At 46.3% G+C, this 14,279-nt stretch overlaps 2 protein-coding genes across 2 annotated transcripts; one reads left to right on the plus strand and one right to left on the minus strand.

Moving 5' to 3' along the window:
- Window positions 1–118: 118 nt before the first annotated feature.
- LOC120708123 (protein CURVATURE THYLAKOID 1C, chloroplastic-like) lies at window positions 119–2,203 on the plus strand. The gene is made up of 6 exons (XM_039993237.1): window positions 119–370; window positions 483–574; window positions 1,375–1,461; window positions 1,582–1,644; window positions 1,766–1,803; window positions 1,922–2,203. The coding sequence occupies exons 1-6, from the start codon at window positions 256–258 to the stop codon at window positions 1,974–1,976; spliced, it is 450 nt and encodes a 149-aa protein (XP_039849171.1). The 5' UTR covers window positions 119–255; the 3' UTR covers window positions 1,977–2,203.
- Window positions 2,204–2,884: 681 nt separating this feature from the next.
- LOC120708125 (protein tesmin/TSO1-like CXC 6) lies at window positions 2,885–8,933 on the minus strand. Its single transcript, XM_039993240.1, has 8 exons — window positions 8,252–8,933; window positions 7,779–7,883; window positions 7,024–7,198; window positions 5,521–5,871; window positions 4,994–5,076; window positions 4,810–4,904; window positions 3,655–4,083; window positions 2,885–3,285 (listed from the first exon to the last, which is right to left on the minus strand). Exons 1-8 carry the CDS (start codon window positions 8,644–8,646, stop codon window positions 3,104–3,106), a joined length of 1,815 nt encoding a protein of 604 aa, XP_039849174.1. The 5' UTR covers window positions 8,647–8,933; the 3' UTR covers window positions 2,885–3,103.
- Between the last annotated feature and the right edge of the window lie 5,346 nt (window positions 8,934–14,279).

The raw sequence follows: 14,279 nt of genomic DNA on the forward strand, positions 1-14,279 counted from the left end.
ATCACCGACCGGAGTCTGTAATGCCTTTTGTCTTCACAGTTCACCACCTTCCATCTGGCAGGGAAGGTAGTCGAAATATCTGGGAAAGCCAGGGGGCAATCTGCAAACCAGACATCCGATGTCGCGTTAGTGGTCTAGAGAGCTCCGGTGCAGAAGACGGTTCTTCGGTTCAACGACACACCCACACACATCATCCATCGCCTGGAACCTCACAGTTCCAGCTCATTCTGCGACGAGACTCAGGGGTGGGCAGCCATGGTGGCCTGTGCCCTCGCCGCCGTCCAGCCTGCAGCGGCTCGAGCGCCATGCCGAGGGAGGAGCCTCTCCGGCCATATCGCACGGCTGCCGTCTCCCGGTCCCCGACTTTCAGGTAATAAATTAGTATCTTTTTAGCCGTGCAGCGTGCTCTGCCTTTTGGTTTCTCTATTCACAGGCAGTCAGGCTCAGGCATGATGTAATCTGTGTGCAATGCGGTGTTGCAGGCAGGATCAGGATCAGCCGCAGCGTCGTTGCGAAGGTCGCGAAGGACAGCTCGGAATCGCCCGGGAGCGTCGTGAGATACGTCCAGAGTTCTGTGAGTGTCTTGTCTTTGGTTCACGATTCACTGTAGCTGCTCAGCCACATCAACGTTAGAACTCGAGCTTCGAAATGCCAAGATATTGTTTAATCCGGGTGATAGTTTATCTGGTTTGTTGCTACTAGTACTTTCAATATTTTAAGTTGAATGTGATTCCACTTGCCTCACGGTCTTCAGTGTACTGTAAACTGTGATGCTTCTTGGCTAAGCAAATTCGGCCTTTCCAGGCCGTGACTCCCTCTGTTCCAAATTATAAGTCATTTCAAAAATCTTGGAGAGTCAAAGTTTTTTAAGTTTGACCAAATTTATATGGCAAGATAATAGAATTTATGATACCAATTAAGTATTATTAGATTCTTTGTTAGCTATATTTTCATAGTGCATCTATTTGATGTCATAAATCTTTATATTTCTCTCTATAATTTTGGTCAAACTTTGAGATGGTTTAACTCTCCAATATTCTTGGAATGACTTATAATTTGAAACGGAGGGAGTAGTATTAAACTAAATGTTGCTCGGGAACACCACACTGACAAAGTGACAATACAGGAAAAGAAAAACCAATAATGTTTGCAGATTACAATATATAACTCACTTCCGATGATCTTTCAAAAAAAGAAAAAAAAACTCACTTCCGATGCCCAATGCATCTGTGATCAGTCCTGCTACTTTGTTTCTGCAGTGCCTTGGTTTTGATGCTTTTGTTTAGTGACATTAGTGCTTCCATGAGGATGAGGCGTTTTGTATGAATTAAGGAACCTAATTAAACCTGTCTTTGATTTTTTTTAACGAAACAGTTCAGCACTACTGAAGACATCTTTGCTCTAGCTGGAATAGGTTTTGCAGCCGTAGCTGCATTATGGGCTTCAATAAATCTCGTTGAGGTAAGTTACCGCTGACATGTCTCCAGATCTGCAGCTTTCAATTCCGAACCAAAGAAAGTATTTTGCTACAACTACAAGGCAGATAAGACTAATCTTCTTCATGTTTCATTCACCTTTCAGGTCATTGATAAGCTCCCGGTTCTTCCTCTGTTCTTTGAATTAATCGGGATTGTAGTTGCCTGGGTAAGTTATAGTCCAAGCCCTTGAGGGCTTAGGCTACATTTTTTCCCCAGCTTTTAAATGATTTTCTTAGTATTAGTACATTTTTGTGAGCCCTCACTGTCAATTCCCTTTTATATTACAGCTGTTCATCTACAACAATCTCCTCTTCAAGCCAAAGAGGTACTAACTTGCTTCCCAGGGGTTTGCGTTTTGTTTTGAGTATTTGAGGCGACAAATTTACACATTGTCGTCAGCTAAACTTGAACGTTTTGGATTGATCAGTTCATGCTACCTGCAGGCAAGAGTTACTGGGGAACATCAAAAGCACATTATCTCGAATCTTGGGCCAGTAACTTTCGAACGTTACAGTGGACAGCAGCACTGGGTTATGGCCTTAGCTCTATGCAGGCCTGGCGCGATGTAATGTTTAACTGAGTGCATATAATGCGAGAAACGAATGTTACCATTTTTCACTCTAGAGGCAAAATAACGGTTTTCTGTACAGGTTAGTGTGAAACCATTCTCCTAGTAGACCTCTTGGTTTACGAGCCAAATAAGCACACCCAATTTCTTCATTCAACCTGTACCGACCGGGTAATTTCATATTCAAGGATGAATGGGAAATTTACATCCAAAACCTGCAGAAGAGTGCGAGAACATGGAGGGAAGTATAGATTCAGTATTACATTCATGGAGACCGGCGCAGTTGTTTCACCTGCTAACGAAATGAATTGTCTCCCGCAAGTGTTCCTCCATTACGCATCCTGGTGCTATGGAATTCACCACTGGCTCAGAGACAAAAGTTTGAAGTGCTAACTTTATATATAACTATAAGAACCCAACCTGCAACAGCTTGGCTCGAATCCAGTCCAGGTAGATAGGACTTCCTATTGTTCTATCATCTATGCCACCTCGGCACCGCCTTTACCACTCGAGAACGCATCCCACCCCAGATCCTTTCCAGTGCGGTCAACGGACCCCCCCCCCCCCCCCCCCCCACAAAAAAAAAGAATTGTTTGGCGCCAATAACATTTTGAAGGCGGGAGTTCCCCACAGAAAAGAGCCAATAAATTAAAACAAAAGAACTGCAACTTCAAGATCAGAGGGACATACATACACGGAGAGAGAGAGGCGGGAAGCGGATTGGGCTTAAAACAGTGAAATTTGGATTGGGTTTAAAACACTAAAATTTATGGAGCTATCTTATGCCGATTGATGAAATTTCAGGAGGTAAATAAATAGAAAAGGATGAACTAAAATGTAGACACCAAACAGTTAACTGCATTTATGACTAAACTAACCAGATGCCAGCATTACACTTATTCTAACCAATGGGAATAAATCAGATATTCTAAGCTTCTAAATTATCGATCAAGACTGATACATGTATCTGATCAACCTGTTAAGAGGGTGCAAACATGATGCTCTTGATCATTGCTGCACCCCTAAAATACAAACCTGGGACACGTGTTCTCAGGCTTCAGTTTTTGTCCAAATGCCCCGTAACAGGTTTTCCAGCAACAGGATGACTGCTGGAACCCTGTGGAAATGTTTTTACAACAGCAGGTACATCTACTCTTGGATATGGTACTCGAGAAACACCATTTACCTGTCCGGGAAGGCCAGATGTTTCAGATTTGATCGCCATGGAGTACCTTTCCTCTGCAAGGGAGAAAAGTAAGGATTCAACTCATCCTAGTCTTATAGAGAAAACAGTAAAAGCCAAAAGATATATCTGACACAATATACATTTTAGCCTTCCCAGGTTTACTAATTGATTCTCAATCTCAGACACCACAGAAGGAAGCGCTTGTAAGGCAGGGTGTACAAATTAGATAGCAAGACACCAAAATTCTTAAGTCAGACAATGAGACAACACAAGACCCATATAAACCCAATCAGCCAGATGGATCAAATTAATCAATGCAGACAGATATCACTATGACTTGGAACAGATATCATGACGAAGCATTAACATGTGTAAGGATTTGTGTTAATAATTAGCATGGTGAAAGGGAACTTTTGGTGTACCTTTCATTCTTCCACATGTCACAAGCTTACGGAGACAATCACGGAATTCTGTCAGCACAACTCTTTCTTGTTCTACATACAGTTCGGATTGGTTCTGGTTGTCAGCTACTGTCTGCTGAGGAGCAGCATGTTGAGAAGTTGTAAACATTGTATCTTGTTCATCACACATCAGTGCTAGCGTTCCAGGAGACATAGGCCTATTGGACTTCTGATCATCAGCACAGTTAGGCCTGGATTCTTCTAGAACAGCTTTGCCCGTATGAGTTCCTTCGCTTGAATTGTCATTGATTGATGCTTTGTGATCCAGATCTTGGTTATTTCCTTCTCTATCATGGTTTGTCAACCCTCGGGAACCTGCCTTATCATCTTCCTTCTGTCCACCACTTTCACCTTCCTTCTCTGCATCCCTCTCTTCCTGTGTCTTCCTGCCTGTTTTTTTTTTTAAATTACATAATGAGCAGCACATAACCATCAAAATAATGCCCCTTTTGTGGACTATGTAAATCACTCTATATGTTGTTCTTGGTTGCATTCTCTTAAACATAAAGGAGTGCATGCTTGCAGGTTCTCAGGGTGAATGAACTAGTGCAACATGTAATGTGGTCATACATACAGTTATAAATATAAAAAATAGCACATCGAAGGACTAGAATGTAAACACGTGTAGATGATCTGAGAAACACGAAGTGTCATTACAGCTGCCACTACTTGCCAGCTCTCGTTCAATTTCAACAGGAAAAAATGGTAATCTTGAGTTTTTAACCATTACATGTAAGGTAATACCTGCACATCCAAGCAAAGCCCTAATAACTCAATAGATATCTTACACTTTTTTCTGTGTGGAGAGATGAAGCATAAACATTCATATCCTCTCATCCAAACTTCGGTAAAGCACATCATCAGTATCCAAATTGCAGGCTCAAGAAATGACGTAAACAGGATGATAAAAATTTAGATAGGATCCTACTTTGAACCAATGTAACTTCAAAAAATTAGTACTGGATGAAAGGGGTCCTGGTCTATGTGGATTGCTTCACAGAATATCACCAAGATAACTCATGCATGCAAGCAGGACTGCAGGTTCACCGGGGTATTTTGTCATACGAAAGTGATAAAATTCTGAAGGTAAAACTAGCATAATGGCAAGAGCAATACCAGCATATGCCTTTGAAGCCTCTCCTGACACCCCCACCAAAAGCTTACAGAGATCCTTTATGTCCGCTTCTTTGACAATGTCTGCTAAAAGGGGCCTAAAAAGCGATGGCATAAACCCATCAATGAAAAACAGATAGAGTAGACATTCTATGAAAATGTTGTATAGTTGGCAGTTAGTAGTTACCTGTAGCTAACTTTAAAGGGCCCCAGAGTGGGAGGATGCACAGACTGGCTTATTGGAATTGAACCATTGGGTAGTGCATTCTTCTGATAAAATAGACTCATTAAAAAATGAAGCATGTGCGCTTGTTTATTGGAGTCTCATAATAACTGCTGCTATGGGTAGCTTCATCTTATCTTCTTGCTGAAAGTCAATTTTAATTTGTAATTCTGTTCTAGAATAATTTTGAGTTCTCCCAAAAATAATAAAAGTACTTGTAGTTTCAGAATAAGGAGCTAACACTGCCACACTGATTTATCATGTAAAAAGAAAAGTCATGTGCAAATATATATTGATGATTAGTATCGGAAAAAAAATTCATCACTTAAGTTCATGGTCTGAACGACATATTATAAAATCCACACTCCTAGTGGCAAAATCAAGTACTTCAGCTTGCTTCTGAAGTCAAAAACTCAAGAAGACAAAGCTATGCCAAGGTAAACAATTGGGGCAAAAGCAATGCATGCTGAAGTCTTAGATACAACCATTACCTGAGGTAGGTTCCTTTGCGCTACATGTTCCTTATTTGAATGGTCAAGTGACGGATCAATGTGTTTCCTCTTCCTTGATGTGGAAGGAGAAGAAAATCCTGTAGCTCCAATTGCACCATTTACAGCAACGTTTGTTGCTTGCTGCATGTTAACGGAATTTTTGTGATCCCCTTGGAAAAGAGATCTTCTTTCTTCACTCCCTTCAAAATTCTTGCAATCCATACACTTGCAATTTTCAGAGCATAGTATATTAGCTTGGAAGCACTCGCAGTACTTCTTGAGGCATCCTGACTTCTTGCAATGGCACCCTTTATTATGCTTCCCTACTAAAGGGAGATCGCTAGACACCTCCTGGCAATTCCAAGGACTATAATTAATGACGCATGGCATGAAAGCTCAATTAACATGGCCTAAATGAAAAATGTGAGAATGAAAAGGTCTGTATTTGTATTGTGTAAGTAAACATATGAATATGATTAGTCTAAGGTTAGTGGAATACTGGAATAACATATTTGGTTATGAACTTAACTATAGTTCTTACTTATTATTGTTAAATATGACGAACAAGAAAAAAATATGCACACGGGGCTCCTACTGAAAACATTATTCCTTTTAACTAAAAATACTACCTGTTGTACAATTTCCTTGTTCTTTAAGGTACCAATACAGCTTCAGATGCACATCTTTTAACATCATTTTTTTCTAAGGATATGCTATAGAAAATCAAAAAGATTATAATGGCACTGAAGTACTTGCGCTGGTTAATTTCCTTGTTCTATTAATATTATTTTTTTTCAACAATATAATATAAGAATATTTATGTAGAAATGGTCAAACGTATGAAAGATTGACTGCACGTATTATAGAACAGTGTATTTTTGTAGCTAGAGGTAGTACTTCATATCATAAATGGGAAGGAAACAAAACATACACTTCTTTACTTGGGGCAGAGGTGGCAAACATTTTGCCTCACCAGCTTTGTCTTTTTCCTACTTTGTTGGGATATAGTTTTGACAGGAAGCCAATCGATAATGCAGTAGTTTAATAAAGAAACAAGAGCTTGATTGAGGTTAAAGAATGGAAAGTTTCCATCCCGAACTACCAAATATGGAATATTGGTTGTTGATTTTGACTTTTGAGGATTAAAATTCGTAGTTACTATAGTTTGGATTTTCAAAAATGCCGCATTGCAACAAACAAATGCAGGTACACTGCTACACATTTCCTAAGAGGTCTTATCTGTCAAATGAAAATTCTCACTTGTCAAGTTCTCACAGGTAACTTGTGGTATAGACTTATCTAGACATGTAATGTTCTATCCCCCCCCCCCTTTTCCAGCTAGGATGGTGTTTCAATTCAACTACTCTTAATTAGAATAAACTATGATCTCTAAAATGAGCATGGACACTGCTATGACTAAATTAAACTCAAAGGCATAACAAATAGAAATTATGTTCCCTACAAGAGTAACTATGTAAACAATACTTGGACCACAGAACATACATTATTCCTATTTGCATGTGGGCTGCTCCCAATCTTAGGCCTGAATGCATCTGGATTACGCTCCAATGTAGCATCAATAGCTTCACGCCTGGCAACTTCATTCTCAGGATTGTTAAAACAGTTGGTGCAGTTGCACCCATCACAGTGAGCACCAGAAGCAAAGCATTCACAGTACCTGTAAGAAACCATTAAAAGATTTCAGATGAATAGCATCAGTACACACAAAGCTCAAAAGAGTATCAAAACAGCAGTACATTCTTCACATTTCACAAAGGGATGTCTTTCAATATGAAGGTCAAAACAATGACACACTGGTATAGTTTGCCTGTCTGTGGACAGTGGGAAATGAGGCATTTGGAGGTGATATGAAGCATTGAAGTGGTGCTGGAAATATTTCCCAAATTATTTGTATTATAAATTATAATCTGGTGTTACTCATAATAAACAAGCAGATGACACAAGCAGTTTGTGATGTTCGTCTTTTAGCATGTTACATAGCTTATAACTCTAGTCTAAGCACCATTTGTAAGAACTTTAGCTTCTTTTGAAATCACGAAGAGAGTTCAGTAAAGACAATTGTTCAAGCAGATTCTGCATCTAAATGACATAAATATTTTGAATATCCAAACAATCCACATGCCTCATTTGCAGCATGTCAAAGAATTCATATTGATAAAAGGAGAACACAATCCTCCTGACAAAACACCCTTTGCGATATTGCGTTCTTCTCAAGCTAAGGACAGAATCCGACTTACAACTTCAAACATCTGGAGTTCCTGCAGTTACAGCACTTTTTCTTTGTGGGAGTGCTATCTTTCCCTTCATAGAGTCTTGACCGTGGTTTTGGTGACTCTGGCTTCCTACAGTACAAGGGCCCAAAGCTAATTAGAACATTGCAGGAGCATGATGCAAATTTCAAATTGAAAAGCTAGACATATTTGGATCCTTAACAGGGAGAATAAATATGCTAAAAGAAGTGCTAAAAATGCTAAAACAAATAAGATCATCTAACGCAAATGCGTGTCTTCATTTCCAAGGAATGACAAGTCAAAATTTGGAAACTTGCTCGTGGCGACGCTCAGAAAATCAGAAACGATCCCAAGTTCAGCATATGAATAGAGACGACAACGGACTAGCTCATCGAGAGAAATGAGCCCCATACCAAACAGAGAGGCGGAAATTTCGAAACTGCAACACTACATATACATCTCAGAACGGGAACACTCACAAGGGAACGGCGACCGGGGCCCGCTGCACTGGCTCCGGGCGAAGCTGCGGTACGGGGACTGCAACCGGCACCGCGTGCCGCGGCAGCGGCACATGCCCCGCCACCTGATGCGGGCGCATCACCGGCAGCAGCCGCGGGTGCAGCTGCTGCGGCACCCCCATCGGCACGGCAGCCCTCGCTTGCTGCGGGGGGTGCTGCAACCCCACCGGCAACGTCCTCGGCTGCAGCGCCCTGGACACGGCGGCGGCGGCCGCCGCCATCGCGGGGTTCCCCGCCAACACCGCCGTGTTGAAGTCGAGCTGCCTCACCAGCTTCTTAATCGGCGGCTGCGTGGACGCCGCGGGCACGGGAGGCCGCGGCGGCGGGCCCCCGCCCCCCTGCTCTTTCCCCGCCATCCACTCAACCCGGAAGCCGCTGGATCAAAACGCCCCCGCCCACCAGTAACGCCAGCGCACAACCCAATTCACGGCGGCCGCGGGGACCCGCGGCGAGATCGCGGCAACCGGCTCCAGATCGACGGGGGTGGAGGCCCCGCGGCCGAGTGCGGGGCGGCGGCGCCCGCCGCGAGCTTCGGCGCGTGTTTGCGGCGGAGGGGAATGGCGGATTTCGAGAGAGCTGGGGTGGAGGGGGGATTAGTGGATTTTCCCTCTCGCTGCAGCTCTCGAGTCGACTGCCCCCTTCTCTCTCTCTGCGTCCCCCCTCTCGCCTTTCTTTCTCTCCCACTCCTCGCTTTCGAAATCAAATTCATATTCTACGGCCGGATCCGCGAGGCCACCCGCCATCCGACGGCGAAGGCGCGGCCGGGGCGCATCCTGCGGCTTGAATTCATAGACGTGGGGTTGTTGGGCCTCTCGCCATTCGATTCGACGGGTTCGGAATCCGCTCAGCTCGTCGCGGGGGGAGAAATTTGGGATTTCGCCGTCATCGCAAGTGGGCTTTGCTATTTTACCATCGCAGAAGTGGGTTTCGCCAGTTTGCCATTATAAAACCGAGTTGCACCGCTGCAATGCCTCCGTCTGCTCCACCACCATCGTCTCCGTCTCCTCCCTCGACGGAACTCCATGGGCTCCTCCTCCTTGCTGCCCTCGGCACCCCTGCTCCTGCTCCTGCTCGAGCCCTGCCACCCCCGCCATTGGCTGCGCCGGCTGAGTGGCCCCGCACCCTCGCCGGCCGCCCGTCGCCTGCCCCCGCGTCGTTGGCCGCGCCGAGCGAGGGGCCCCGTGCCTACGCCGGCCGCCGTCGCTTGCCCCCGCGCAGTTGGCCGCGCCGGCCTGGGCACGGGGCCTTGCCCGTTGGCGGCGGCGGGCGCCTCGCCGGTCGGCTTGGGCGACGCCGAGGGCAGCAAAGAGGAGCCCATGGAGTTTCGGCGCTCGACGCGCGTCCGTCGCGCCTCGAGACGGTGTCGGCTCTGCATCTCTGGCAGGAGGCCGTCGTGGAGGCGGTGCTCGCGACGGCCTCGTCGTTCCAGGCGGCGTACCTGCACCTGTAGGCAGCCCACGCGCCGTTCCTGCCGGAGGCGGCAGCGGCCGCGGACGCCGCCGTGGTGTCGCACCTCAGGCGGCTGTCGGAGCTCAAGCGGATCGCGCACCGGGGGCGGACGGGGGCGGGACCCTCACGGCGCACCTCGAGGCGCAGATGCGCGAGAACCAGGCGCTGCTGCGATCCTTCGACGCCGTGGTCAACCGCCTTCGAGCTGCGCTCGACGCCAAGGACGCCGCGGCCACCGCGTTGCGGCTGGACCTCGAGGCGCTCGACGACGCCAATGCGCAGCTCTCGGCACGCCTCGACCGTACTCTCGCACCGCAGCCGGGCGGCGACGCCGTCAGCGCCATGCTCTCCGCGAGCGTCTTCGACTCCGTCCTCCGCGACGCGCTCCGCGTCACCCACCGATTTGCCCGTGTACTCGCTGAGGTCCTCCGGTGCGCTGGGTGGGACCTGGCCACTGCCGCTATGCACTGCTCTCCCGCGTCTGCCTCTCCATGCCCGTTGGCGGCGGCGGGTGCCTCGCCGGTCGGCTTGGGCGACGCCGAGGGCAGCAAGGAGGAGCCCATGGAGTTTCGGCGCTCGACGCGCGTCTGTTGTGCCTCGAGACGGTGTCGGCTCTGCATCTCGCGGCGGCGTCAGCGCTCCTCCTCGGTCTCGGTGGGCAGCGAGCTGATGCACAGCAACGGCAGCGCGCGCGACCGGAGATGACGGCGGAGGAGCAGACGGAGCAGACGGAGGCGATGGCGAAGGAGCAGACAGAGGCATTCCAGCGGTGCGACACAGTTTCATAATGGTAAATCAGCGAAATCCACTTCCACGATAGCAAAAAAGCGAAACCCACTTCCGATGACGAGGAAATCCCAAATTTCTCTCGCGGGGGCGACGCGCAGGCGGCGTCCGCCACTGACGCGTGGACCACAGGGAACGAGGACTCTGTGGGGGCTGCGCGGTCAGTGCGAGGGGGCGGCGCGGCGGGGTCTCGATCGCGGGATGTGATCCGTCCTGTCCCTTGTGGAGTTCCTTTTTCTGGGAGAAGCTCCCGGACCCTGCTGCAGCCTAGCCCGTCTCATGACCTGTGGGGCCATTTGTGGTGGGGCCCACCTGTCAGCATATTTTCTCTTCGTCTCGCTGCTCGCGGGAAGGTGCGCTTTGCAGCGAGCTCAATCTCGCGCGAGGGTTTTTAAAAGGCGCGACTGGTCTTCGGTTTCAGTGGAGGCCGAGTAGGCCACTGTTGAGCCCGTGGAGATGAGCGCCATTTCGTTCGTGGGCTACATGGGCTGCCTCTATGGGCTCCGGTGGTTTTCTTTCAAAAAGGGCCGCGTGCTTCAAACTCTTATTTTGTGCTGATATTTTAGATTATGTGTTTTGACTTTTGAGTGATATACTATACTTAGCTAACTGTGTTATAAAAAAGGAGGGATACAGCATTGTTGTAATGATGTTTCACTCTCCGAATGGTATATAGGCAAATACTAGCGCCTGTCCCTTGAAATGCTTCAGCATTAACCGGCGCAGCAGTAACCGACGACGGAGGGACGCCGACGAACGGCGGAATCGTCGCGGGATACAAACCGACGGACGGGAACGATGACGCCGCAGGCAGGCCGGGCTGCCGCTGTGACGCAGGCCGGGCCGATCCGTCGCGGAGGAAGCTCGGGCCAAGTAATTGATGGCCGCGAGCCGACGAAAGAAGGCGACGAAAGAAGGCCACCGCAAGCCCAAAACTAGGGGACGGTGGACACGTGGCGCCTCCAGGTTTCCCCAGCTGGTGCGTTAAGCACGGAGGAGGTGCTTAGGCGCTTGACCGATAGGAGCTTTAGTATTGCAGTACACAGCTCGTCGCGAGTCAGGACATTGTGAGTTGTGGCCATGAAGCTTATCTGTACAAAATCGAGAGAGTTTGAAAGATAACGAGAGCTATCGATCCTTAAAACCCTATCAGGTTGCATTACATTTTGCGATTTTGAAGAAATATACACGTTCGGGGAAAAAATGCGTTACAGTTACCAATCAAGCCAAGCGAGCTCGCGACCGACACCAAGGCGAACAGGAACTTAAAAAGCTGCGTGAGGCTGGTGCAGCACTCGAACTTGTGTTCTGCGTCAGCTTCACTCCACCAGCCACCAGAAGAAACAAGAACAGCGAGCGCATCAGACCCTTATGCAACCACGCTTTCTCGCATCAACGGTGAAGCTCGCAACTTCCTGTGCAGGAAGCCAGGAACCAAAGGGCAAACTAGAGACAGACCTCGAGCACCACGGCAGCCTGCAAACAAGACAAAATAACGATCACATTTCGAAACAGTATGTGTTCCCATAATCCCATTTCATCACAGTATACTGTGAAGAAGGATTTAATATTTGTGTTTCTTTATAGGGATAAGTCTATTTTACAACCTCAAACTAGTCAAGAAGTCCCTTTTTCAACCTCCTACTACGAAACCGGGTAACCTAGGCCCTCGAACTGACAAAACCGTCCGAATCACCCCCTCGATCACTGTAGCAAACTGTTTTGGGGGCGGTTTTGCTACAGTAACATTTTCGGATTTATGGAATTTCACATCTCTCTCAATTAAATAAGAAAGAAAGCATATTTAATATTGTCTAAAAATTATGATATTTTTTTGGGAGGTAGATAAAAATACAAGGAATTTATTTTGGCTAGATGTGATACATTAAACATAATGAAATTTGAATTATAAAATTTTAAATATGGGTAGAATTCAAAATTTCTTGAATTTTTGGGTTAGCTAAACCTTTGATAAAAATGAAATAAAAATATGATAATTCATAATTTTTTATTTAGTTTAATAAGGTATTTTTATTGGCCCAAGTTTTTATGAAATTTTTTGAATTCCTTCGCAATGCTCAAATTTGAATCAAATTTGATTCCTCAAATTTTAATTTATGAATTTTCTATAGAACTTGGGCCAATAAAAAGTACCTAACTAAACTAAATAAAAAATTATGAATTATCATATTTTTAATGCATTTTTATCATAGGTTTAGCTGACCTAAAAATTCAAGGAATTTTGAATTCTATCTATTTTTAAAATTTTATAATTCAAATTCCTTTATGTCTATTGTAGCACATCTAGCCAAAATAGATTCCTTGTCTTTTGATCTACCTCCCAAAAAAATATCATGATTTTTAGACAATATTAACTATGCTTTCTTTATTATTTAATTGAGAGAGGTGTGAAATTCCAGAAATTCAGAAATTTTACTGTAGCAAAACCGCCTTTAGCTGAGCCAGGGTTGTTTTTCAAACGGTTTCGTTAGTTGGAGGTGTAGAATGTCCGGTTTTGTAATTCAAAGGCCAAAATCGGACTAGCGTGATAGTTAAGGGTTGAAAAACAGACTTTTCCCTTCTTTATAGATGTCCTGTAACATATAACACACTTAGATAATAGGTATTGATTGTTGAGATTATTTCTCATTGGTTTGCCATTCACATGACTCATCTGAATGATGGTAGGAACTAGGTAGGGTGATATGTATGAGTAGTATACAGGCATAGTCAGGACATAGCAAAGCAGAGTGATGGTAAGCAATCTAAAAGATATAAAGCATGCTACCCAGCCTTCAGTCTAAAGGTTGTGAAAAAAGACCCCTAGATAATATTTGGAACTTTGGATAAATATATCCTACTGGTCATCAGTCATCACAGATGCTTAGATAAGGCGACGAGAAGGAAAGTGATGTATGCAAGGGCAATTTGCAGAACAAGGATTGAAACGTGGTTGCTTATTCATTAATTGACAGCACAAAGAGCAGTGTGGCTTTTGCATGAGAAGACTACTTGTATTCGGTTATGAGCAGGAGAAAGGACTAACCTCAAGCACGACAAACTGATCTTCAGCAAGTAGCATGCTAGATTAGTTGGCATAGCTCAGGGTCAAACAGCTTCTTTGGTCTGCATGGATGATCATACGAAATTCAGATTACTGAGTGAGACTGGTTATACTATTTGTTCAGAGCATCATTGAGAACTGAGGACATAATCAACTTTGCCACAAGCCCAAGCCCCATGAGAAATGGTAGGCTCTTGGATGTGTGCAGGGTAGCTCGTTCCAAGAAAATCAGAGCCCGTTCTGCAACCTAATATGAGGAATGAGAGTACTCTATCATGCCTGTGATGAGTGAATTGTCAACCGTGCGGTGTGATCGTGCGCTTGGTCTTTAGATTGCAGGTACACGGGCGTCGAGTGTCGACGGAGAGTTGCCGTGGAGGAGCTCGGGCCGGGCGGCAGCTGTGGCGTCCACTCCTGGATCGAGGGCGCAAGCGGCGACGGAAGGCGGGTTTCTTGGTTTGCGCCACAAAACCAAGGAGGCGGACGGCGGTTGAAGACGCCAAGTCGTGGAGGCACGGGCGTCGGTCTTGGGACTGACGGAGGCGACGGGCGTCGACGGCGTCTAGGGCCTCGCTGCGGGCGAGGAGGTGACGGGCGTCGGGCGGCGTCTAGGGCCGTCAGAAGGCCGAGGCGGGAACGGCGTCTAGGGCCACGGCGTGGAGGCGGGAATCTTCCCGCGCGTGGAGTTTT

The sequence above is a fragment of the Panicum virgatum genome, chromosome 5K (genome assembly GCF_016808335.1).
Source record: "Panicum virgatum strain AP13 chromosome 5K, P.virgatum_v5, whole genome shotgun sequence".
Lineage (NCBI taxonomy): Eukaryota > Viridiplantae > Streptophyta > Magnoliopsida > Poales > Poaceae > Panicum > Panicum virgatum.

Bases quoted from the DNA above. Each gene is read 5' to 3' on its own strand.
- LOC120708123 (XM_039993237.1), top strand. From the start codon at position 256: ATGGTGGCCTGTGCCCTCGCCGCCGTCCAGCCTGCAGCGGCTCGAGCG. The intron at 575-1,374 runs GTGAGTGTCTTG...TTAACGAAACAG, and splicing joins TGAGATACGTCCAGAGTTCT to TTCAGCACTACTGAAGACAT. The intron at 1,804-1,921 runs GTACTAACTTGC...TGCTACCTGCAG, and splicing joins CTCCTCTTCAAGCCAAAGAG to GCAAGAGTTACTGGGGAACA.
- LOC120708125 (XM_039993240.1), bottom strand. From the start codon at position 8,646: ATGGCGGGGAAAGAGCAGGGGGGCGGGGGCCCGCCGCCGCGGCCTCCC. The intron at 7,884-8,251 runs GTGAGTGTTCCC...CTTGTACTGTAG, and splicing joins GCCCCGGTCGCCGTTCCCTT to GAAGCCAGAGTCACCAAAAC. The intron at 3,286-3,654 runs GTACACCAAAAG...TCTCCCTTGCAG, and splicing joins GACATGTGGAAGAATGAAAG to AGGAAAGGTACTCCATGGCG.